Source organism: Acytostelium subglobosum (assembly GCF_000787575.1).
Source record: "Acytostelium subglobosum LB1 DNA, scaffold: scaffold2, whole genome shotgun sequence".
NCBI lineage: Eukaryota > Evosea > Eumycetozoa > Acytosteliales > Acytosteliaceae > Acytostelium > Acytostelium subglobosum.
The window spans coordinates 573,192-595,462 of NW_012236530.1; the positions used below are offsets into that span (position 1 = coordinate 573,192).

Here is a 22,271-nt window from a genome sequence, read left to right on the forward strand (position 1 = left end):
CATCAACATTATCAAGTGAGTTTGGAAGCATAGTCAGGCCAAGGGCCATTGCCTATTGGCGTCATCAGCGGTCCTGCTGCCGACCAACTGTAACAGCAGCAACCACCGCCAATCGGATGAAGAATCTATCGCACCAATAGTGAGCACATCCTATTGTTACAAGCAAAAGAGCACCCATCCAAGTTGTGAGTCAGTTCATCAACTTTGGTTGGAGAGAGAGAGAGAGGGAGATAGAGAGAACGAGCATCGATCAAAGCTGTCCCATATCCATCCGGTGCCAACACCAAGGTTGGAAACCTTGTTCAATACATAGTTATTGCAATAAATACATTAATGTAACCAGCCCCAGTTATAGACACTCCTTTAGATTATGGTTTAGATATTATTAATTAATAATTCTTTATTGATTTGTTGATTAGTTGATTAGTTGATGATTGATTGATTCATTGGGTGATCATAGCTATTTGATTGTTGGGTTAGGATGGTTAGTATTTGAATAATGATTGATTCTCAGAGGTGTGGATAACTTACCATCATGTCCATTCAAGATGTCCTTGTCAACGGTCACACAGTACTTTCCGTTGCTGTCAAACTTGTTGTCATTCTGTACCTTGCCAAGTTGAGTGTAGCCATTAGCTGTGATAATGATACAGACATCCTTGGCTGGGGTGGTGGGGAGGAAGACGTAATAACCACCGCTAAGGTTGTTGGATGTAAGAGGATTGGTCACTCCATCGCCATCGGTCCTGGTCATGTTGAATGCTGCGAGCCTCTTGGTGAGGTCGAGGACTCCATCCTTAGTGGCGGTGTTGTCCCAAACATATCCTTGTAACTTGAATCTCTTCATCATGCCAAGATGAGCATTGGTGATATCTGCGTCGACAATGGTGAAGCAGTACTCTCCCTCAAAGTTGTACTTGTTGTCACCGGGCTTGTCAGTTGGCCAATAGCCTCCTGCGAGGTAGGTGGCCTTGATGCAGTAGTCTCCTGGAGGGGCATCATGGAACCAATACTCTGATGAGGGATCTGGAGTGATGGTGGCCAAAAGGAACCTGTCTGCCTTGGTGAATATCTGCATCCTCATTGGACCGAATGGTTTGTTGGTGTCGAGTTTGCCATCATACGCGGAAGTATCATCCCAAATCTTGCCCCTAACCTGGAAAGTCGGACCCTTGATCATGGCTGAATGGAAGGGAGGGATATAATTAATAAATAATGTTATGTCAAGACAGAGTATAGACTAACTTACCATCATGAGCATCCAGGATATCCTTGTCAACAGTCAAACAGTACTTGCCAGTCAAGTCGAACTTGTTGTCATTTTGTATCTTGCCAAATTGGTAGTATCCGGCCGCCTTGGTATGGATACAAATCTTGCTGGGTTGATCAGTGGGCATGAGAACGTAGTAACCTCCTGTAGTGATGCCCGGGGTAGAAATAGGGTTGCTGCTGCCATCGGCCTCGGTCTTGGTCAAATCGAAAAGTGGAACTGGTTTGGAGGCGTCAAGCTTTCCAGTCTTGTCTGCGGTGTCATCCCAGACGGTTCCAGCGACCTTCCATCTCTTGAGCACTCCCAGATGAGCATCGGTCATGTCAGTGTTGAAGATCGTGAAGCAGTACTTTCCGTCGATATTAAACTTGTTGTCACCGGCATTGATGGTGGGCCAGTAGCCTCCGGCGGCGTAGGTCTCGGTGAGACAGTAGTCACCAGCACGCAACATTGAGAACTTGTACGAGCCCGTTGCTGACGCAATCGAATCAACCACAGTGTTGTCAGACTTCTTGGTAAGCGACATCTTGACTGGACCAAATGGCTTGGTTGTGTCTACCTTGCCATCATTCTTGGTCGTGTCATCCCAAATGTTGCCACCTACATCGATTCCTTTAACGAATGCTAGAACAATCATTGATTGATTGATTGGTCGAGTTAGTGCTACTGTATGACGGATTAATTGAATGATTGTTACTTACCAGCATTAATCAACTTATTCTTGTCGACTGTCAAACAGGCCTTGCCATCTTTGTCAAAGTTGTTGTCATTCTGCACCAAGCCAAGTGGGAGGTATCCAGGAGCTGAAACGTAGAAACAGACAGGTGGCTTGTTGACTGGGATATAATAGAACATCGATGTTTGAACGGTAAAGTATGTCCAGACCAATGGTGTTCCATCACCATAGCTCCATGATGTATTGAATCCTGGTATCTTGGGACCAGCATCGGAAAGCTTGCCTTGTTGCACCTTCGTATCATCGAATGCACCAATGGATAGGATGAATATCTTGTTCATGCCCAGATGAGCGTCTTCAACACTGTCGGTCAACTTGAGGCAATATCTTGCGGAGTACACGCCAAACTTGTTGTCACCAGAGTTGTAGGTGGGTGCATAACCTCCGGCAGCATAAGACTCGATTATACAGTAGTCGCCAGCTTCCAAACCAAGGAATTGATATGGTCCAGTTGCATTCTGTTCTGACACGAGAGAGTTGTCCGATGATTTGATGAGCTTCATTGAGACCGGTCCGAATGGCTTGGACTTGTCGAGCTTTCCATCAAAAGCCATGGTGTCATCCCAAATGAATCCACTGATCTTGAGGCCCTTGACAAATGCTGGAAATTGATTGATTAATTGAATAAATATGGTTAGTTGCATGAGGTGGGAGGGGGATGATTACATTAATCAGTGGATGATAATTACCGGCATACACCGTCATATCCTTGTCGACGGTCAAACAGGCCTTGCCATTATCGTCAAAGATGTTGTCATTCAGTATCTTGCCAAGTGGGAGGTATCCAGGAGCTGAGACATAGAAACAGACAGGTGGCTTGTTGACTGGGATGTAATAGTACATCGATGTTTGAACGGTAAAGTATGTCCAGACCAATGGTGTTCCATCACCATAGCTCCATGATGTATTGAATCCTGGTATCTTGGGACCGGCGTCGGAAAGCTTGCCTTGCTGCACCTTCGAATCATCGAATGCACCAATGGAGAAGATGTATATCTTGTTCATGCCCAGATGAGCGTCAACAACATTCTCGGTCAACTTGAGGCAATATCTAGCGGAGTAGACACCAAACTTGTTATCACCAGTGTTGTAGGTGGGTGCATAACCTCCGGCAGCATAAGACTCGATTATACAGTAGTCGCCAGCTTCCAAACCAAGGAATTGATATGGTCCAGTAGCAGTCTTTTCAGACACAAGAGAGTTGTCCGATGACTTGATGAGCTTCATTGAGACTGGTCCGAATGGCTTGGACTTGTCGAGCTTTCCATCAAAAGCCATGGTGTCATCCCAAATGAATCCACTGATCTTGAGGCCCTTGACAAATGCTAATTAATTCATTGATTGAGGGTTAGTTATTGGAAGCGTTGGGAGGGTGTCATTGGTACTTACCAGCACCGAGGTTAATGCCATCCTTGTCAATGATCTGGCAGTGCTTGCCATCAGTGTCAAAGATGTTGTCATTCTGCACCTTGCCCAGGGGTTCGTAGCCACTGGCCTTGATGTAGAAACAGATATTATGCGGCTTGTTGGCGGGGATGAGTAGGTAGATGCTTTCGGAAGTACCCACATGTGTGTAGATAATGGGAGTTCCATCGCCATAGCTCCATGATGAATTAAAGAATGGTGAAAAGCCCTTACGGTCAGAGAACCTTCCTTCTTGGACAGCAGTGTCGTCGAATGATGAGATGAGGGTCTTGTATTGCTTGAGCATACCAAGATGAGCGTCGTCCTCATTGGCGTTGGTGAGGGTGAGGCAGAATTGCTTAGAGTTGATGTCGAACTTGTTGTCGCCCTTGTTGAGGGTGGGGTAGTATTGGGCCGGGGCATTGGACACTGTGACACAGTACTCACCTGGATAAAGACCAGAGAACTGATAATCACCGGTAGCAGCTGGAAGTTCCGCAACAACAGAGCCATCAGACTTCCTGGTCAGAGTCATCTTGACTGGACCGAATGGCTTGGATGTGTCCAACTTGCCATCAAAGTTATCGGTATCATTCCAGATCGAACCCTTGATTGCGAACAGTGTAGATGATGTGGTAACGCCGGTGGTAGTCGGAGTAGAAGTGGTGACAGGGGTCGAGGTTGTTGGGTTCGAGGTAGTTGGGTTCGAAGTTGTTGGGTTCGAAGTTGTTGGGTTCGAAGTTGTTGGGTTCGAAGTTGTGATTGGAGTTGAAGTTGTGGCAGTAGGGTTCGAGGTTGTTGGGCTTGAGGTTGTGGCTGTTGGACTTGATGTAGTAGTTGGGGAGGAGGTTGTGGTAGCTGGACCAGTGGTGGGAGGGGATGTGGTAGTGACTGTTGTTGTTGCCGATGTGGTTTGGGTGATTGTTGACGCGGGACCAGTTGTGGAGGCAGTTGTTGTGACAGTAGTAGTTGCCGAGGTCGACGTTGGTCCAGTTGTTGGGCGAACAGTAGTGCTGGCCACTGTGCTGGCAACAGTTGACTGAGTGGAGACCGTGGTAGATGCAACAGTTGATGTTATTGGTCCGGTTGTTGATGCCGTAGCTGGAGCAGTGGTCGTCACAGTTGTCGACGCCGAGGTAGACTGGGTGATGGTCGAGGCAGGGCTTGTTGTTGTGGCAGTGGTTGTGGCTGTCGTAGATACTGTGGTCGAGGTTACACCAGCAACAGTGCTGGCAACAGTACTGGCAACAGTTGACTGCGTGGAAACTGTGGTAGAGGCAACAGTTGATGTTATTGGTCCAGTTGTCGAGGCAGTACCAGATGCAGTGGTCACGGTTGTAGTTGCCGAGGTTGTCTGAGTGATAGTGGAGGCAGGGCTAGTTGTAGTGGCAGTGGTGGTCACAGTGGTAGAGGCAGCAGTTGATGTTATTGGTCCAGTTGTTGAGGCCGTAGCTGGAGCAGTGGTCGTCACAGTGGTTGATGCCGATGTCGTCTGGGTAATGGTGGAAGCAGGGCTCGTTGTGGTGGCAGTGGTGGTCGCTATGGTAGACACAGTGGTCGAGGTTGGTCCTGATGTCGATGTTGTGGTGGCAGTGGTGGAAACTGTCGTCGAAGTTGGACCAGTTGTTGGTTTCAAAGTGGTGCTTGCAACTGTGCTGGCGACAGTGGACTGCGTAGATACTGTGGTAGAGGCAACCGTTGAAGTTATTGGTGCTGTGGCGGTAGCTGTACCAGAGGCAGTGGCGGTAGTGGATGCTGTTACACCGGATACAGTGCTGGCAACTGTACTGGCAACAGTGGACTGCGTGGAAACTGTAGTAGTGACAACAGTTGATGTAATTGGTCCTGTAGCCGAGGCGGTACCAGCAGTGGTGACGGTGGTAGTTGCCGAGGTAGTTTGAGTGATGGTAGATGCAGCGCCAGTTGTGGTCACCGTGGTGCTGGCGGAGGTGGATACGGTGGTAGTCGCAGTTGTAGTTGCCGAGGTTGTCTGAGTGATGGTGGAGGCTGGGCCGGTAGTTGTGGCAGTGGTGGTCACAGTGGTCGAGGTTGGTCCAGTGGTGGGTTTGACTGTGGAGCTGGCGACAGTGGACTGAGTAGAGGCCACAGTTGATGTTATTGGACCTGTAGTGGACGGGGCAGTGGTGACAGTGGTCGTTGCCGACGTAGTCTGAGTGATGGTAGAGCCTGGGCCGGTAGTTGAAACGGTTGTGGTGGCAGTAGTGGACACGGTTGTTGAGGCCTGACCACCTACAGTGCTGCCAGCAACAGTCGACTGAGTGGACACAGTTGTAGACGTTACAGGGGAAGTTGCAGTGGCACTAGATGTCACCGGACTGGTAGCAGTGGTTGTGACAGTGGTGCTGGAGGTTGGATTGGCTGTTGTTGTCACAGTGGTGGAAGCAGAAGAGGTCACGGGGGAAGTACTGGTCGCGGTCGTTGTAGCCGATGTGGTTTGGGTGATGGTAGAGACACCTCCAGTGGTAGTAGCAGTGGTCGACGCTGTTGTCGAGGCAGTGGTAGGGGCACCAGTTGTTGTTACAGTGGTAGAGGAAGTGGGGATGGAGGTTGTCGTAACTGTGGTAGTTGCCGTTGCCGAAGTACCGGTGGCTGTCGTGGTAACTGTCGTGGTGGCAGACGTTGTTTGAGTGATAGTTGAACCCGCTCCAGTTGTGGATACAGTTGTTGTAACGGTGGTGCTGGCAGTGGTACTAGTCGGGGCAGTTGTAGTAGTCACTGTTGTAGAAGAAGTGGGAATAGAAGTTGTGGTCACCGTTGTTGTAGCGGTTGCGGAGGTTGCCGTGGCGGTGGTGGTTACAGTCGTCGAGGCTGAGGTGGTCTGAGTGATGGTGGAACCCGCTCCAATAGTTGATGCCGTGGTGGTAACTGTAGTCGACACAGTTGTTGAAGACACTCCCGCAACAGTGCTGGCCACAGTACTGGCAACGGTGGACTGGGTGGATACTGTCGTTGAGACCGTGGTAGAGGCCACTGAGGCAGAGCTGGTCACAGTGCTGGCAACAGTACTGGCAACGGTGGACTGAGTGGACACAGTGGTTGTGAAAGTAGTAGAAGCCACTGAGGCAGAGCTGGCCGCAGTGCTGGCCACAGTGGACTGTGTGGACACAGTAGTGGTGATCACACCCGTGGTCGGTTGATTGGTAGTTGTGGTTGTTGTCGCCGTAGTAGACGATGTGGTGGAGCAATATGGAAGTCCATTACCCAAGAGGCAAATCATGCCCTTTGGACACTTCATGAAACGGCATTTATCAATGCATGTCGGGGCAAGACCAAGATGTTTTCCACAACAAACTTGATCTTCCGGGCAATAAATCTGACCACATTGTTCTAATTATTTAATTATAAATATTATAAAGTTAGTCAAGATTGTCCAATCCAATCCAATCGAAGTACAATGTATACTACATACCAGCTGTGGTAAACAGACAAAGTCCTAATAACAAAATAATTAATGTCAAAGATCTTAACATTGTATATTTGTTGTTGTAGGAGTAATATGAATAATTAATGATCCATAAGGGTAGCAGCCCTAGTTAATAGCCATTGCCTATCTACCTACCTACAGGATTATACATTTTAATATTATTGCGGTAAGGGTCAAGTCTCCAACCCAACATCCAAGTACACCCCAACACTACTGCTCTCTGTAATAGTGGTATGTATTGTTATTGTTGTTGGTTATTATATTATTGAGTTGAGTTGAGTAGGCTAGGCGTAATTGTTTGTTTAATATTAAATCTCTCTCTTACCATCATCCCACACGAAGAGTAATGTATGTCTGTCAGTCAATCATACATATGAATAACACCCACCTGAGGTAACAAGAATTTCGGGGGGTAATTTCTTTATGGGTCAAATTCATAGGACAATGACTGATAGATAGACATAAACGGGTAATAATTGTTGTTGTTTATTACAAACCAAAGAAGTTCTTGATGTTGCGCATGATGTTGGGTCTATCTGTCACCATTTGGCTTGATGATGACTGGGTTGTAGACTCAGTGTGAGTGATTGTGTTGGTTCCATGGCTGTTTTGGATATTCATGGTATTGTTGTTGACCTGGAGGTTGTTCTGGATCATTGTGATGGCCGGCTGTGAACCAGCGCCTGTGGCCTTGATTGTTACATCGTATTGCACATTTACAAGTCCACTGGCGATATGTTAGAGTTATTTGAATTAAGAATGAATGAATGTGTAAACATACCTTGTTTCCTTGGATGTGATCAGGTTGCCAGTGGACTTCTTGTCGCGCAGCACTACTGTCCTTTGCTTCTTGGTCAATTTCTCTGGATCAATGATGGCCAGGTCCTTGGATTGCTGGGCAACGAGGGCCTTGGAGGACCTCTTACGCTTCTTTGGCACAAATCGCTTGTCTCTTGGTTGGGTAGGGACCATTCGATCAGACCAGACTTTACCCATGCTTGCATGACAYTGGATTGACAGGCACTCTTGTCCCAAGCATAATGGGTCAGTGAGAGATAGTGCTCGGGCTTGACTTTGAACTTTGGATTGGCATGTATCTCTTTGAGTAGCAAATCTGAGAGACACTGCCTAAACGAGGAGAAAATAACCAAGTCAAGGGGCTGGATCATGTGAGTAAGGTTGGATGGGAACGAGTGAATGTGTAGGTTGTTCTTCTCGGCCACAGCGATCACCTCGGAGAAATAATTGGATATGTGATTGTCCAGGAGTAGTAGCTTTGGCTTCTTGCTGTCAAAGTAGCTGCACAACCATTCTATAAACCTGGCCTTGAGCTCCTTGGTCATCTATGATGTTATGATGTTTGACAGTGTCAGTAGTTACTACTATGGTTATATTGACTTGGTTGTCCTACGTGTCCAGGAGTTGGTCACACATACATATCCACTGCTATTGAATTCAATGTGTCCAAAGTCTGCATGATACTTGAAGTCCATCTTCTTTGTCGAGGGGAACTGCAATACACCATATACAGGTAGAGCCTTGCCAGTAGCAGTGATCGCACCAACCAATGTGAAGTGCTGACTCTGTGTCTGTTTCACTATCTTGGGCTTGGCTGTCTCGCTGAGGCTGCCGCTGTCCATGATGCAGACCTATATTAAATGATTGAAAATGTCAGGCGCTGCAACTGTGAATGAATGAATATATACTATGGTGAATGTAGTTTACCTTGCTTGCAACATTTGTGAACACAACACCTTTCTCGTCAATGTTGATCACATCACAGCTGTTCGATGCCTTTTTCCAGGATGAACTTCATGATGGTCTCTCTAAACTCATTAAGTGATGCCTTGCGCTCGGCGTTCATACGCACAAGATCTTGCTGTTTGAGTTTCCTCAACTTTAGAGTTGGATGTCTCTTCTTGAACTCCTTCCACCAGTCATCCGATGGCAATTTGTCTCTGCTTGTTCCTGTTCGCTCAGTGAACATCTCCACAACTCGAGTCAACACCTGTCTCTTTGTCATTGGCTTGTAATGTGCAATCGACATCTCTATCTCCTTGACAAGCATATCCTCTTGCTCCGCCTCCAATAGTCGCTTGGTAGATGGGATGCCATTGTTGGCCAATGCCTTGGATATATCGCTTGGCCTGACATCATACTTTAGTGCCAACTGTTTATGTTGTATTGTATTATCCTCGTGCAATTCCTTAAAGACTTCCTCCATTCTCTCTTTATAGTCCTTTTTCTGTATCCTGGTTGGAGTATTTCTAAGAGGTACGCCTGACATGTCTTAAAAATGCTCGTAATAATAGTACATGTAGATGATATCAAAATGATCGTATAATTATATTTGTATAAGATATATTATATATGATTAGATAGTATATGATCTATAGAACAACAATATTATCTGTTTGTTTAATAATTTGGGAAATTAATTAAATGAATCACGTCTACAACTATCTCAGACCTGTAACCTTCATCATTCACGCACAAATATCCCCACAGAGAAATTACCCCCTGAAATTCCGAATACCTCAGGTGGGTGTAATAAATCATCACACACACATTATTTTGATCATTGTCGACTTATGTGTGAGAGTATGTATGTGTGTGTGTAGATTATGTGTGTATGAATGATTAAAGAGAGAGTTACTGTAAGTAATGTGGTTATGTAATACGTGCGAGCAAGGCGAAGATTGAACGAATTGTATTACTACGTATGATCTTTCACTTTATATTGTTTGAGCTCTGTGTGAACGTGTAACCCTTTTTGACCTTGCTCTCTCACAAGACAATAGTACCTCATGGGGTACAGGCCTTAATGACTTTGTAGGTGATTTAATAATAGTCAACAATAATAATATTGTACAAATTTTGGGAACACATTATATATATTTCGATTGAACTTGGTTGGTTTGTCCCAGGAGTTGTTGAATGGCTGTAGTCCAAGAGAACAATGACAACTGAGTAGATAGACCTGGAATGTTCATTGCCAATATATAATGAGAAGTACCTCAAAGTTGATGAAACTATAGTTTGCTCCAGGTATTCAATCAAGTCCTGGACTTGTTGATTGAGTGTATGTTCACCTTGATTCATGATCACTAATGAATTCAATTGATTTTGAGCTATCTAATGGATGTCGGGCAATGAGGGAGGATCTTGATCACTTGATAAAGGGTAGGAATATCCATGATCTTCCAGATGAGGTGGCGGTGGACCAATGGATGCGAGAGGAAGATGGGAAATTTAATATAAAGAGATGTTTTTTGTTTTTTTTTTACTTTATACAAGGATAGTTTATTAATTGAAGCATTAATAAATGGTACTCATTGAAGGTACGGGCTATTTCTGTTGATTTGTGAGGGCTATCGGAGTAGGAGTGGGACCTGTCCGTCGACAGCGGGGAGGCGGACATCTGAGTTAAGCGTGTCCAGGAGCCAGCGGGGTCGGAAAGAGTTGAACATTGACTTTGCATCCGGTATGGTGCCAGCAAGGAGCTGGTTCTTGATCATATCTTGTGTAATACGGTGTTAATGCTTTTTTTTTTTTTTTTTTGACTAGAGTGGAAGTTTATTATTATTGCAAATAAATTGGCCTCATTGAAGAGGCGGGATAATATATATAAGTTAGTCGATTTTGAATTTTCTTGATTTTTTTCTTTCTTTTCTTTTCTACTGTAGGCCTCTGAATTCGACCACCAAGTATTTGTTGATAGTTGGCGGCAGAGGCGGAAGACGGGTGTCGCTGTTGCGAGTGCTGAGGTGCCACTTGGTAGTGAACTCGGCCATCTCATTCTTGATGTTGACTGGTCGTCCGGCCAGGATGTGACTCGTGAGCGTGGACATGAGGGAGCGCCACCTCTGGCGGAGGAGGGACTTGAAGGATGTGATGCACACCAAGCTGAGCTTGGCCATCTGGGCCTCCTTGTTGCCAAAGAGGTGGTTGGCGATGTAGTGCCAGAGGTAGAACGTGTTGACGATGATTGCCATGAGGTGGATGAATGGAAGGTTGGGGCGACGAGACTTCGTGGAGATGTCGAATTGCTCATCAAAACAAATTGGAAAAGGTTTCGACACCTGCAGGATTCGAACCTGCGCCCCCGAAGGGAATTGATTTCTAGTCAATCGCCGTAACCACTTGGCTAAGGTGTCTTTTTTGAAAGCAGGCATCAAATGCATCCCTTTTATGCGGACATTTTGCTCTTTTTTTTTGATTTGGCTTATTATTACTATCTCCTTCCATCGAAGCTGGTACTCAAAGAGGAAGTTAACAATTCGATTTATGTCATTGGTATAAATAACTTAGTTTATTGGTTGAACGCTTTTAAATGTCGTTAGGTATAGGTAGAGTGGACGGCTTGATTTGAATCGGTAAGCAGTAGTGTTAGAAGATGACAATGTCATCAAGGTGGAAGCTGGAGCCTGGGGCATCAGAACCGGTGAGCGAGAGAAGAACGTAGGCAGAGTTCCAGCTGGGGCGGTGATGGGGGCGGTGACTTTGTTCCAGGTGGTGCTCAATGGAGACAGAGCAATGCTGTTGGTCTGGAGGACGGCCTGTGCACTGTTCAACCACTTGATGGTGAAGGTTGGCTGCACGTTGGTGCCGGATCCTAGGCGGGTCCACAGGGTGACGGTCTTGGCGCCGGCGGTGGCGGCAAAGCCTGGGTAGTTGCTGACACTGACTCCCCATCCCCATTGTCCAGTGACGGTGACCAAAAGACTCTTGGAGCCACTGTGGGCTTGGGCAGAGGATTGAGCGACATCGGCAGAGTACCAGCTGGCCCATTGTCCAATTGAACCCTCCAGGGTGGCAGAGTTGGTGTCCAAGAAGTTGGTGGATGGAGCGGATGTTGGGGTTGGTGTCGAGGTCTGAGTTGGAGTTGGGGTCGAGGTGGAGGTAGGGGTTGGAGTGACGGTCTGGCCGTTGATGGTGCTGCCAGCATCCTGGTTGTATGGGGCAGAGATCCACTGCGAGAATGAGATGTCCATGTCGGTGTCGTGGGGCATGAATCTCCAGTTGCCAATGTACTTGTTGTTCTTCCAGACGTTGTTCTGGTGGAAGGTGATGGCCTGCTGGATCACGTCGCCAAGGTATGGCGAGTTGGCAGGGTAGGTGCCCCAGTTGGAGAAGAGTCCCTGGCGGCCACAGAAGCTGTTGGTGCAGTTGATGGCTGCGGCGTTGAAACGGAACTCGTTGTGCTCAATGTTGATGTTCTGAGTCTTGTAGCGGTAGCCCCAGGTGTTGTTGAACCATGGGCAGCCGTTGGATGTGTCCCAGGTCTCGTTGGGGCGGCAGAAACGGTCGGCATTCTCCCACAACACAATGCCATCCCAGTTGTTCTCAAACAGGTTGTACGAGATCTCAGACTGGATGTAGCGTGGGCCTCCAAGGACGTCACCGCCAGACTCGGAGATGTAGATGGCGCCCTCTGGGAACGAGTCGCCGGCGGTGGATCTCTGCTTGCCGTTGAGGATGCTGTTCCTGCGGAAGGTGTTGTTGCGGATGACAAAGTTGTAGCTGATCTCGTAGAAGATGCCCATGCCGTCGTTCTCCTCGATCAAGTTGTTCTCAAAGAGGAACATGGCGTTGTTGTTGTCAGCCCAAAGACCTGGTCCAAGGTTGTGATGGACCCAGTTGTTCTTGACGATGGCTCCGTGGACATCCCAGAACTTGCCACCACCAGTGCAGCCACAGCCTGGGCGATGGAGCTCCCAGTTGTCGACGTTGTTGCCAACGACCTCATTGTCAGTGAGCACAATGTCGTAGATTCCTGCGGGGTTGTACGAGGCGAAACCAAACTGGCCGTTGTTCTGGAGGCAGTTGAAGCGAGTGGTCGAGCCAGAGCCGAGGAAGAGACCGGCGCCATCGTTGTCGTGGATCCAGCAGTACTCGACGATCCAGCCTGAGCCGTAGTCGTGGTTGACGGTGGCCTCATCGTTGTTGCTCAAACCAGTGCCATAGTTCCTGATCTCAAGGTAGGCGGATGGTGACGTTGACGGCGGGTTGGGTGAAGGCGTACAAGTTGATGTTGCGGCCGTCAAAGATGGCACCTGGCGCGCCAATGTAGGTGGTGTTGTCTCCTGGGATGACTTGGCCGTAGAGGTCGTCGCCGTGGGTGTGGATGCCTGGCGCGAACCAGAAGGTCTTGCCTGGCTGGTTCCAGTCGATGCCCGAGTTGTCACCGGCGGGAATGACGATGGCGCCTGGGGGTGGCGTGGTGGGACCGCCTCTGAGCAGTGGGCTACCACAGATGGCGGCGGGTGGGGTGGTTGGCCACGCGCTGATCGTGGCAACAATAGTACAAAGAACTACAAATTGATATAATATACGCATATTTGGTTGTTGTTGGTGAAGTTGCGAATGAATGGGATGACCATACTCTGAAGTCAGGATGAGTCCTTTTAAAGATGGTGTCCCTCCCAGCAAGGCGGGAGTCCATCTCCGTGTGATCTAACCACGCGCGCATGACCATGGTCAATCAATCAAACACAATATGTTGTCCAACATACACACCTCCGCGTGCGACATTATGATAAACTACAAGGGTTAGACGAGCAGTCATGTGAGAATGTCTTCGAGGCATTCGTTACAAGGGATATGACATGCCCGCCGCCTCATATTCGAAACATCACAAATATCTATTCGAAGCATCGTCGTAGGCCAGGACCGACAACGATCGAGTGAGCGTGGTTTGAGTGTGTGTGAGGACCCAGATGGGTTTGACTGATTGATTGGATTGAGTGTGGGTGTTGGTGGTGCCGGACGGTCGGTCTGCGGGGTTGGTCATTCGAATGTTGAACTGTCAAATGATGGGGTGGGCCGCGACAATCTACAACTTCAAAGCGCGAGCTGCTTCATGAACGTTTGTTGTTGTTGTTGTGTTGACCAACATGCCAGTCAGACTGACTGACAGATTGAGATTATTAGAAATCGAACAATAAGTTGGCATTGTTCATGACTTACTGCCGAAATAATATCGTTGGAATATGATCATTCCAAGGCCCTCATGGACACCAGTGATCGCGATCATTCATTCATTTCATATCTACCTTGATATGTGTCACAAGTCCAGTAGACAGTGATGTTCGTTGTTATAACTGCTACGACTACTACAACAATGTAGCATACTTATTGAGTAGAGGATCTTGAAGAAGGTGTTGTCCACCATCACACTCAATTGTCAACAGTACTGTGACATCTCCTGTGTCTCCATCTTGCATCATGATTGAGTAGCCAGGAGGATAGAGTGTCACTGCACCAGAAGTCGCTTCAAATGGTCGTCCCCATCCCATGTCCATCAGAGGGCCGCGCAGATCGAACCGACACCAGTTGGTCAGGATGACATCGGCCGACCATCCAATCAGTGACGGTGTATGAGACTCAAAGAATGCTATCCTGTCGGCGATGGCCTGAGGCGTGAGAGCCAGCTGCAGGTTCTTGCGTATGCTGAGTGCCACACGTGATCCTGCTGCGGATGAGGCATCGAGTAGATCTTCGCGGGCAATGTCCACCGACCATAGATTGTTGAAGTTGCCAAAGTACTTGCCATTGGCCATGGCGCCGTTGGGTGCTCGCTCTCGGCCATCTGCTGCCATTGCTACCTTCTCGATCTGACTGTCCACACTTGATCGTCCTCCAAGTCTTGGAACGTTGCCAAGGTGTCGCGCACGAGTGAATGCACCAATGATGACGGTTGCCAATGCATCGCCAGATGATATCCATTGACCGTTGGTGGTTGTGTTTGGAGTGAAGTCCTCCTTCAACATCTCCATTGATCTTTTGTTGATTCGCCACCATGATATGACTGAGGGCACCATCAGGCATGCTGGGGGAGGTGCCTGCTGTGACAATGGAGTGAAGGGGGCTGGTGGGAGTGACGACATCTTGGCGCCAGGGAAGAATCGACCGGGTGTACGAGACCAATCATCTGGGATCAATCCAAAGTCAACAGGCTCACCTCTTGAGATCCGTGCCCAGAGCTCGAGAAAGTCGAGGAATCCACGAAGATCAGTCACTTGATGATTGATCGATGATGCTACACAGATTGTGCCACATGTGAACTGTGATCAGTGGGTTGTGAGTTAGTCAGGTCCAATGCATGGAGGCGTTAAAGCAGAAGGGCACCATCATACCTTTGTGATCTTGACAGCGAGAATGCTTGCTGATGGAGGGAGAAGTGCATCGGTACGAGGAGACAGGTTCTCGTTGTCGACTGTGTAGGGTGAGTCAGCGATGTGTACAATGAAGGGTGTACCTTTAGGTCGCTCTCTATCCATCGTGATTGAAACAATGCCCTTGTCATCAACTGTAGTGATGGATGTAACAGGTGGGTAGAGTTCAAGTGCTTCAGCAAGTGATGCCTTTAACCTATCAATCATTTCAAGGTAGACTGCTTCGCCGCCGCCTCCTCCACCATCACCAACACCATCATCCAATCTGTAGAATCTGTGATTGTGTATCTGCATTGGTGGACTGATCAGGTCCAAACCGGACAATGTAACAGTCAAGCATTGCTCAGTCAGTGATGACGATGATCTTTGTCTGATCTTATATTTATTTGTAGGGTATATATAATCTTGTTGTTGCATCACCTTCTTTAAAGAAAACTTCAACCTTTGAAAGTTTTTAATATGTCGTGTCTTTAAGGACTCTCTGAAGATGGATATGAAGAAGATGGATTTGAAGAAGATGGATATTCATAAACCCTAAAAAAAACCATATTGATAATTAATACAATACAACTATTATTGAAGATTCAGATTGTAAATATATACTTATGCGAAGTTAATTCATCAGCATTACAAAGGTATGTGATAAATAATATAGTATATAATAAAATTAATAATATTTTGTTATTCATATTAGAATGTTTAATAATAATATAGGATATGGATTGATTAATGCAAGAATTGTGATTATTATGTATTGTTTGGAGTTATATAGTCTCTTAATGTGTTGATTACATGTATATATATATTTTTTTATTTATTGATTTACAAATTTTGGATTTTGTTGTAATTCATCACATGTGTGGAACTTATCTTACACTAAGATAGAATAGAAGTTTAACAACCGAATAGTGTCACAATTATGATGACCATAATGTAGTAGTTTACCATTTCAAGTTGATTTGTTGTTGAATCACTCTTTGTCTTTCAAATCAAACTTTATCTGAATTATGATTTCCCGTTAATAGTGAACTACATTGGAATAAATTTTATTATTTATACATCCCATATTGATTTACCACACTACACAATCACCTTGGTGAATTATTACATGAACATAATATAATATTTTTGATCGGCAATATCAACCTTCGTTTCCACCCAACACTGTTGGGAGAAATTATTCCCAATTTCTTGGTTGGTGAATTACATGTCTATATATTTGTGTGTTGGTCAAGTATATGAATTACAACGAGCTCCATACGTATCGTGTTATTTTAATTGAAACTCCATGACATTCCCATCACATCACATAACATTCTAGTGATCCATGATGCGAAGTGTACCAGAGATGATCTTGTTCTCGAGAGTCACTCCATCTGGGATATCGATACGCTCACCATGATTGGCAACGATGATCACCGTGCCCTTTAAAGTGGTGTTGGTGCCAAAGTAGACGTCTCCCGACACTGTAAGATGGTCCAACTCAAGCAGGTCTGGGATGGATTTGAAGCGTCGCTCATAGTCCGACACTGTGGCAAACTCCTCACCGAGCTTCACCAGTGGCACGTCTGTAGAGTCGCGCGATGGGTTCAATACCATCTGGCCATGGTCAAACTGGAATAGATTGGACTGTGATATGAACAGCTGACTCGTCGACTTGATTGGTCTGTAGCGGCCACGTGGCACCATGATAGCCACTGAGTTCTTAAAGTTCTGGATACCCATACCTGCTGGTGTCTCAAGTTGTACAAGTGACTTGGTGTTATCCTTCTGTTTGATTGATTGATTGATTAAGTGTTAGTGAGTGATTGGAATGATTCCAAGGAGCGAGGACATAAGGTCCTACTACTACTACTTACTTGGTAGTTTACAATCCAGTCCAATGCCAACTTGTTCTCAGAGAGCAGGCCGCTGACAGCCTTGAGGTTGACCCATATGTTGTTGGTGTTCCAACATTTGAAGTCCTTGAAGTTCTTTAACTTCTCAGTCTTGACTTGTGACAACTCCAACAAGTGCAATCTATTCAAGTAGTTGATCAACACTCCACCAGTGACATCAGTGCTAATCCTATTAGTGATCTCCAGACCAAACTCAACGTTGTTCTGTACCATATGGTTCAATAATTCTGTATAGATTGAATGAGATATAGTGAGTGAATGAGCTTGATTGCTTGATTGACTGAGTGTTGGACGCGACGATACATACGCATGTCAATGACTGAACCAAGGTTCTCAACATTGGAGATGAAGATGTACTCTTTGCCTTGAGCAAGGAACTCATCGAGAAGGCCACAGCGCTGAAGACTTCTAAAGACATCTCCACTTCCAGGTGGATACCAGTCCTTGGCATTGAAGGCACCAGCCTTGGGCACAACGTTCAGTGTGTCTTTGTACATTCTTGGGAACTTGGACTGCAAGAAGGTCTTAATGGTGACGCGATGTGACTTGTACTTCTCGATGATCTTGATCGTCTGCTGATCAGTCTTGAACGAGTTCATCAGCACCAAAGGTACATCGACGTTGTAGTCTTGATTGATTTGCTGATGTTTGAACAAGTGTTAGACAGTGCGCACGTGCAGTCGTCCTTGATGCCAATCAATGACAATGAACTTACCTCAATGTGGGCGACGGCCATGTCGAGGAAGGTGTTGCCAGGTCCGACTTCAATTGAGGACTTGGCGCCCTTGCATCCCATTCTTGTGCCAAGACCTCCGTTGAGCTTGACAACCACGAGCTTGTTGAGCAGCTGAGCGGCGTTCTCTGGATGGACGGGCGATAGGACGCTCAACTGATTGTAGTCGATAAAGGATGACTTGTCAGGCATGCAGACGTGCTCCTTTAGGATGGCGTTCTTGTTGATGTAGTTGTCACGCTGGGCGACGAATGCCTTGATCTCATCGGGCAACATGCCCAATGCTTGCAAGGACGACTCGTCCAAAGGTGGTGCGAACCTGGCACTATTGTCCAGGGGTGGGTACAAGTCATCCTCGTGATTATCACCAAGTAAGGGATCTACCTTTACCTTGTCCAGGTTCTGTCCTTCTGCCAGGACTTTCTTGTCATTATCATTATGTATCATTATATATCTACTTTATGTATCTATATCTATGTATCTATCTCTAGGTTTGGTTTGACTAACTTAACAATGTTGTTGTCGTTGAATGAATGAGTTGATAAATGAATGAATGAATGAATGATTAATGAGTGAGTGAGGTGCATAATGTTGACTTCAAGCATAAGCTTAGATTAATAATCATTTGGTTGGTTGGTTCCAAACTCCGAGGTGGGTGATCATCGGTTGGGTGGGAACACCAGGGACCTCACTTGGTGCAAATCAGTTGATCAAACAGTGTGTGAGTGAGTGGGTAAACCTTGGTGTGAAGATCCAACCGACGCTGGCATCTGATCAGAGTTAAACTAATACAAGAATGAATCTTTAGATTGGTTGATCAATCAATACTTATACTAATACTCTAACTATATATTATATAATATTATAATATTTGAATGACAAATTGAGTTGTTGAATCGATGACTAATCATTATTTAGCTTGTGATTTGTTGTGTGTGGTTTGTCAATCAATTGATTGATCAGGCCTACCACATGTTCATTGTACAAAACATACAAACAGATATTATACAAAGAGATAGATTGAGGATAATGGCTACACTGAATGACTTGTTGAAGGAGTTAATGTTGTTGGATAAGGATAGTGGCGATAATGATGGTGCTCAACATAATACAACTTTGGATGATAATGATCACAAGTTAAAGACTCCAATTGATGTTTATAATAGGTTGTGTACAGACTTCCCAACACTAACATCACGTCAACTACAATTGTTAATAGATGACCTAAAGTCAACTTTGGACACACTCGACAATGCTCAACAACAACAAGCACGTACTCAACAACAGACTTCATCATCATCAACATCATTGGCACAACAATACAAGTTCACAAACATACTTGTTAGTACTCTATCAGAGTACTCATTAAAGTATAACTCAATGCTAAAGAACAACAATATCAACAACAATGACACGAGTCAGTCACAGACACAGACACCAACACAACAACAAGAAAGCACACTACTGGCCAACTGTTACTCAACACTATTCTACATGTTCTTTGTCAGGCTTCTCAGGTTCATACTAAGGTATGTTTGATTGATTGATTGATTGATTGAGTGAATGGGACTATTCCAGGTCAACTAACTCACACTCATCCTCTCAAACAAAGAACCAAGGACTCAAAGGTCATCATCGAATTCTTAAATGACTACTACATTGAGCATGAGAGTGATGATGATGTAGATGATGTCCACGAAGAGGAGGACAACAAAGATGATGATGACAAGATTAGAGTGATCAAGGACGATGATGAAGAGGATGGAGAGGAGAACTATCTCGACTTTAATGTTGGTTCACATGATTTCCATAAGGAGTATCATCAACACGAAACAAGAGAACAACAAGACGATTGGACACTGATATGTAACAAGTTATTGAACATATATCGTCTGGCATCATTGAGTTATGACAATGTATCACAAGACACCGTTTGGGAGGATCACTCTATAATGGAGGACATCAAGGATATTGTCCAATCACTGTTTGACACTGACAGTGAACATCTCATGCCCATGGTATCACTCATACCCCTGTTCATCTACTTGCTCAGGGATCGAGTATTGGCCAAACCATCAGAGCTACCCTATGTGCTACCACAACTCATTGATATACTTCACACCTCTTCGTCCTCTTCCTCCAATGAGCCGCAACTTCAACAACTATCACCATTCCAATCAAAGACATTGCTTACGGTACTTGACAACATGGTATCGATACCTCATAAGCTGATGCCAAAGCGATCATCAACACAACTCACTCAGACAATTGTTGATAACCTGGCACACATAGTCAGTCGACTGGCTGGGTGGAGTAGTATACCAATCAACCAGCTATCCAACATTCGTTCCAGCTCTGCCAAGGATGAGCTTGAATGTGTAAGTTCGATCCATCACTCAATCACTCAATCACTCATTCACTCGATTCACTCCATGCCACTCCATGATGAACATAGTTATCCAGAATAAGTCTCTATGTTCCAATGCAGAGATACAATGATTGGGACAACATATTCCAGTCCAAGACACTATTCTCCCAATACCTAACACTATCCATCAAACTATTGAACAATCCAATGGTATGTTATTAGATAGATTGATTGATTGATTGAATGAGTGACTAACTAACTCGTGTGTACACTGCAGGATGATGGTGAGATAGCCAATGTCGAGCCATTGAGATGGTTAACTAGTGCTTGTTGTCAATCTATTCGATTGACAAAGTTTATACAACTAGTACCAGAGTTCATCGGACTGTTGGAGAGCAAGGAATCATTGTTCCACTCAACACTAAATCATTATTATGTAGTGTGGAGATATCTCTTTGAAAGATATCCCGTCAATGTTAATGCTCAAGTTCAAGCCCAAGCCCATGACAATGACAATGTTAACGTCAATGCAGTCCAAATGCTATGTCAAAAGATTGATATGTTTACCAAGTCTATATCATATGCCAATAAGGATACCAAGCCATTACAGCAAGCATTACAAATACTTCAATTGTTGTCGATCACATGGTCCTCACAAGGTGTTGTCCAACAACAACAACAACAACAAAACAATTTCGACAAGCCAATTGAAACAAGTATGCGATCAATGGAGAAGAGAGTGATCAATGAGATCATGAAGTTGCAAGCGGCATCCAATATACGTGCGCAGATTGCAGCAATACCGTTACCATCAGTAATTGAACCGTTGGCAGATACATCTATACAGCGACAGGAACAACGATTAGACGACCTTCTCAAAGCAGAGTTGGTCCAACTCCGAACGAGTCTCAAGACACTCCTCGAAATTCAAAGTGGCGACTCTAGTAAAAGATCGTGAGGTCATGACCATCCGACTTTAGTTCTGAACTTTGCTTTGTTTGTGGGGGCATCCATCGTGATGGGGTTTGATCGATTGATGGTTCGTATCAAGCACAAAACGGTGTGGTTGTGGGTTCTACGACTACTTCCAGTTGCTTGATGGATTGATTGGTTGTTTGTGTGTATGATTGATTGATTGCTTGGGTGAGTGTTTAGGAAGGGGAGCGTCTCTTATGGAATCAAGGCAATGTATGCATGGAAGCAATAAAAGGAGGTTATTATCATTACTTAACTTATAACTTACTTAAGTTTATTATTATAACTAATACAAATACATTAATAGATAGATAAATATATATATACATAAAACAACAACATGGTCAATGAGGATACTCACCAACATCAACATCAACAACAGCAACAACAGTTTGTTAGTATGAGTAGTATGAATAGTCTTAGCATGTATAGTGGAGTAGGCGAAGGATTAGATTGTAGTGGAGTATCATCAACAAGTATAGGTTGTAGTCTTTGTAAATGTCAACATCATAATAATAATAATAATAATAACAACAACACTATATATAAGCAACAACAACAATATAATCATAATATGTTACCAAAGATTGATGAACATCAACAACAACAACAACAACAACAACAACAATATGTACATAATGAAGAAGAACAGGAAGAAGGAACATCTAGCTCATTGGTTAGATTGAATGTTGGTGGAAAGAAATATATAACTACAAGAGATACATTGTTGTCAAAGGGAGAGAACTTCTTCTCATCACTGCTGACGGGTAATCTGCCGTCGATCAAAGAGGATGGCTATTACTTCATCGATAGGAATGGACGCTACTTTGAGTACATACTGGAGTTTCTGAGGACGGGCTATGTGGACAATCCGATCGACGTCAGCATCGAGTCAATCTTTAGAGAGGCCGACTTCTATCTCGTCAATCCAGGCTTCCAGCTGCAATGGCTGGCGCAGCAGCTGCACAAGAGTGCGTCGGCCAGCAGGTCCAACAGTAGTAATGAATGTAGAATGATACAGAGCAAGGCAGACTCGTCGATGGGTGCATCGTCTGGCGAGGTCAACGCCACTCAAAGCAATGCCGCCGCTGCCACCTCAACAATGATCACCGCCGCTACAAGAAGAAGACATCAACAGCATCAACAACATCAACACCAACAACTGGTTAACAATCAAGACATTAGGTGGTCACTTGGAGGATTGGTCGAGCGACTGTTAAAGATATAGACTGATTGATTGATCGATTAATCCAGGAATAAATAAT

The 22,271-nt window shown here is 45.2% G+C and overlaps 9 protein-coding genes across 9 annotated transcripts; 2 read left to right on the forward strand and 7 right to left on the reverse strand.

The window, feature by feature from the left end:
• Positions 1-443: 443 nt before the first annotated feature.
• On the reverse strand, positions 444-6,666 carry SAMD00019534_010020 (hypothetical protein; the record flags this gene model as incomplete). The annotated part of the gene is made up of 6 exons (XM_012902969.1): positions 444-460; positions 532-1,182; positions 1,250-1,894; positions 1,972-2,607; positions 2,696-3,331; positions 3,396-6,666. The coding sequence occupies 6 exons, from the start codon at positions 6,664-6,666 to the stop codon at positions 444-446; spliced, it is 5,856 nt and encodes a 1,951-aa protein (XP_012758423.1).
• A 1,046-nt stretch (positions 6,667-7,712) lies between these two features.
• On the reverse strand, positions 7,713-8,495 carry SAMD00019534_010030 (hypothetical protein; the record flags this gene model as incomplete). Its single annotated transcript, XM_012902970.1, has 2 exons — positions 7,713-8,198; positions 8,292-8,495. Coding segments are annotated over 2 exons (690 nt in total), but the record flags the coding sequence as incomplete, so codon positions are not given.
• Positions 8,496-8,632: 137 nt separating this feature from the next.
• Positions 8,633-9,079, reverse strand: SAMD00019534_010040 (hypothetical protein; the record flags this gene model as incomplete). The annotated part of the gene is made up of 1 exon (XM_012902971.1): positions 8,633-9,079. The coding sequence occupies one exon, from the start codon at positions 9,077-9,079 to the stop codon at positions 8,633-8,635; it is 447 nt and encodes a 148-aa protein (XP_012758425.1).
• A 1,453-nt stretch (positions 9,080-10,532) lies between these two features.
• Positions 10,533-10,850, reverse strand: SAMD00019534_010050 (hypothetical protein; the record flags this gene model as incomplete). The annotated part of the gene is made up of 1 exon (XM_012902972.1): positions 10,533-10,850. The coding sequence occupies one exon, from the start codon at positions 10,848-10,850 to the stop codon at positions 10,533-10,535; it is 318 nt and encodes a 105-aa protein (XP_012758426.1).
• A 312-nt stretch (positions 10,851-11,162) lies between these two features.
• Positions 11,163-13,194, reverse strand: SAMD00019534_010060 (hypothetical protein; the record flags this gene model as incomplete). The annotated part of the gene is made up of 2 exons (XM_012902973.1): positions 11,163-12,825; positions 12,881-13,194. The coding sequence occupies 2 exons, from the start codon at positions 13,192-13,194 to the stop codon at positions 11,163-11,165; spliced, it is 1,977 nt and encodes a 658-aa protein (XP_012758427.1).
• Positions 13,195-13,970: 776 nt separating this feature from the next.
• Positions 13,971-15,449, reverse strand: SAMD00019534_010070 (hypothetical protein; the record flags this gene model as incomplete). The annotated part of the gene is made up of 2 exons (XM_012902974.1): positions 13,971-14,921; positions 14,994-15,449. The coding sequence occupies 2 exons, from the start codon at positions 15,447-15,449 to the stop codon at positions 13,971-13,973; spliced, it is 1,407 nt and encodes a 468-aa protein (XP_012758428.1).
• A 900-nt stretch (positions 15,450-16,349) lies between these two features.
• SAMD00019534_010080 (hypothetical protein) lies at positions 16,350-18,110 on the reverse strand (the record flags this gene model as incomplete). The annotated part of the gene is made up of 4 exons (XM_012902975.1): positions 16,350-16,802; positions 16,892-17,157; positions 17,238-17,571; positions 17,646-18,110. 4 exons carry the CDS (start codon positions 18,108-18,110, stop codon positions 16,350-16,352), a joined length of 1,518 nt encoding a protein of 505 aa, XP_012758429.1.
• Positions 18,111-18,692: 582 nt separating this feature from the next.
• Positions 18,693-20,989, forward strand: SAMD00019534_010090 (hypothetical protein; the record flags this gene model as incomplete). Its single annotated transcript, XM_012902976.1, has 4 exons — positions 18,693-19,192; positions 19,276-20,041; positions 20,119-20,241; positions 20,309-20,989. 4 exons carry the CDS (start codon positions 18,693-18,695, stop codon positions 20,987-20,989), a joined length of 2,070 nt encoding a protein of 689 aa, XP_012758430.1.
• A 357-nt stretch (positions 20,990-21,346) lies between these two features.
• Positions 21,347-22,231, forward strand: SAMD00019534_010100 (hypothetical protein; the record flags this gene model as incomplete). The annotated part of the gene is made up of 1 exon (XM_012902977.1): positions 21,347-22,231. A coding segment is annotated over one exon (885 nt), but the record flags the coding sequence as incomplete, so codon positions are not given.
• Between the last annotated feature and the right edge of the window lie 40 nt (positions 22,232-22,271).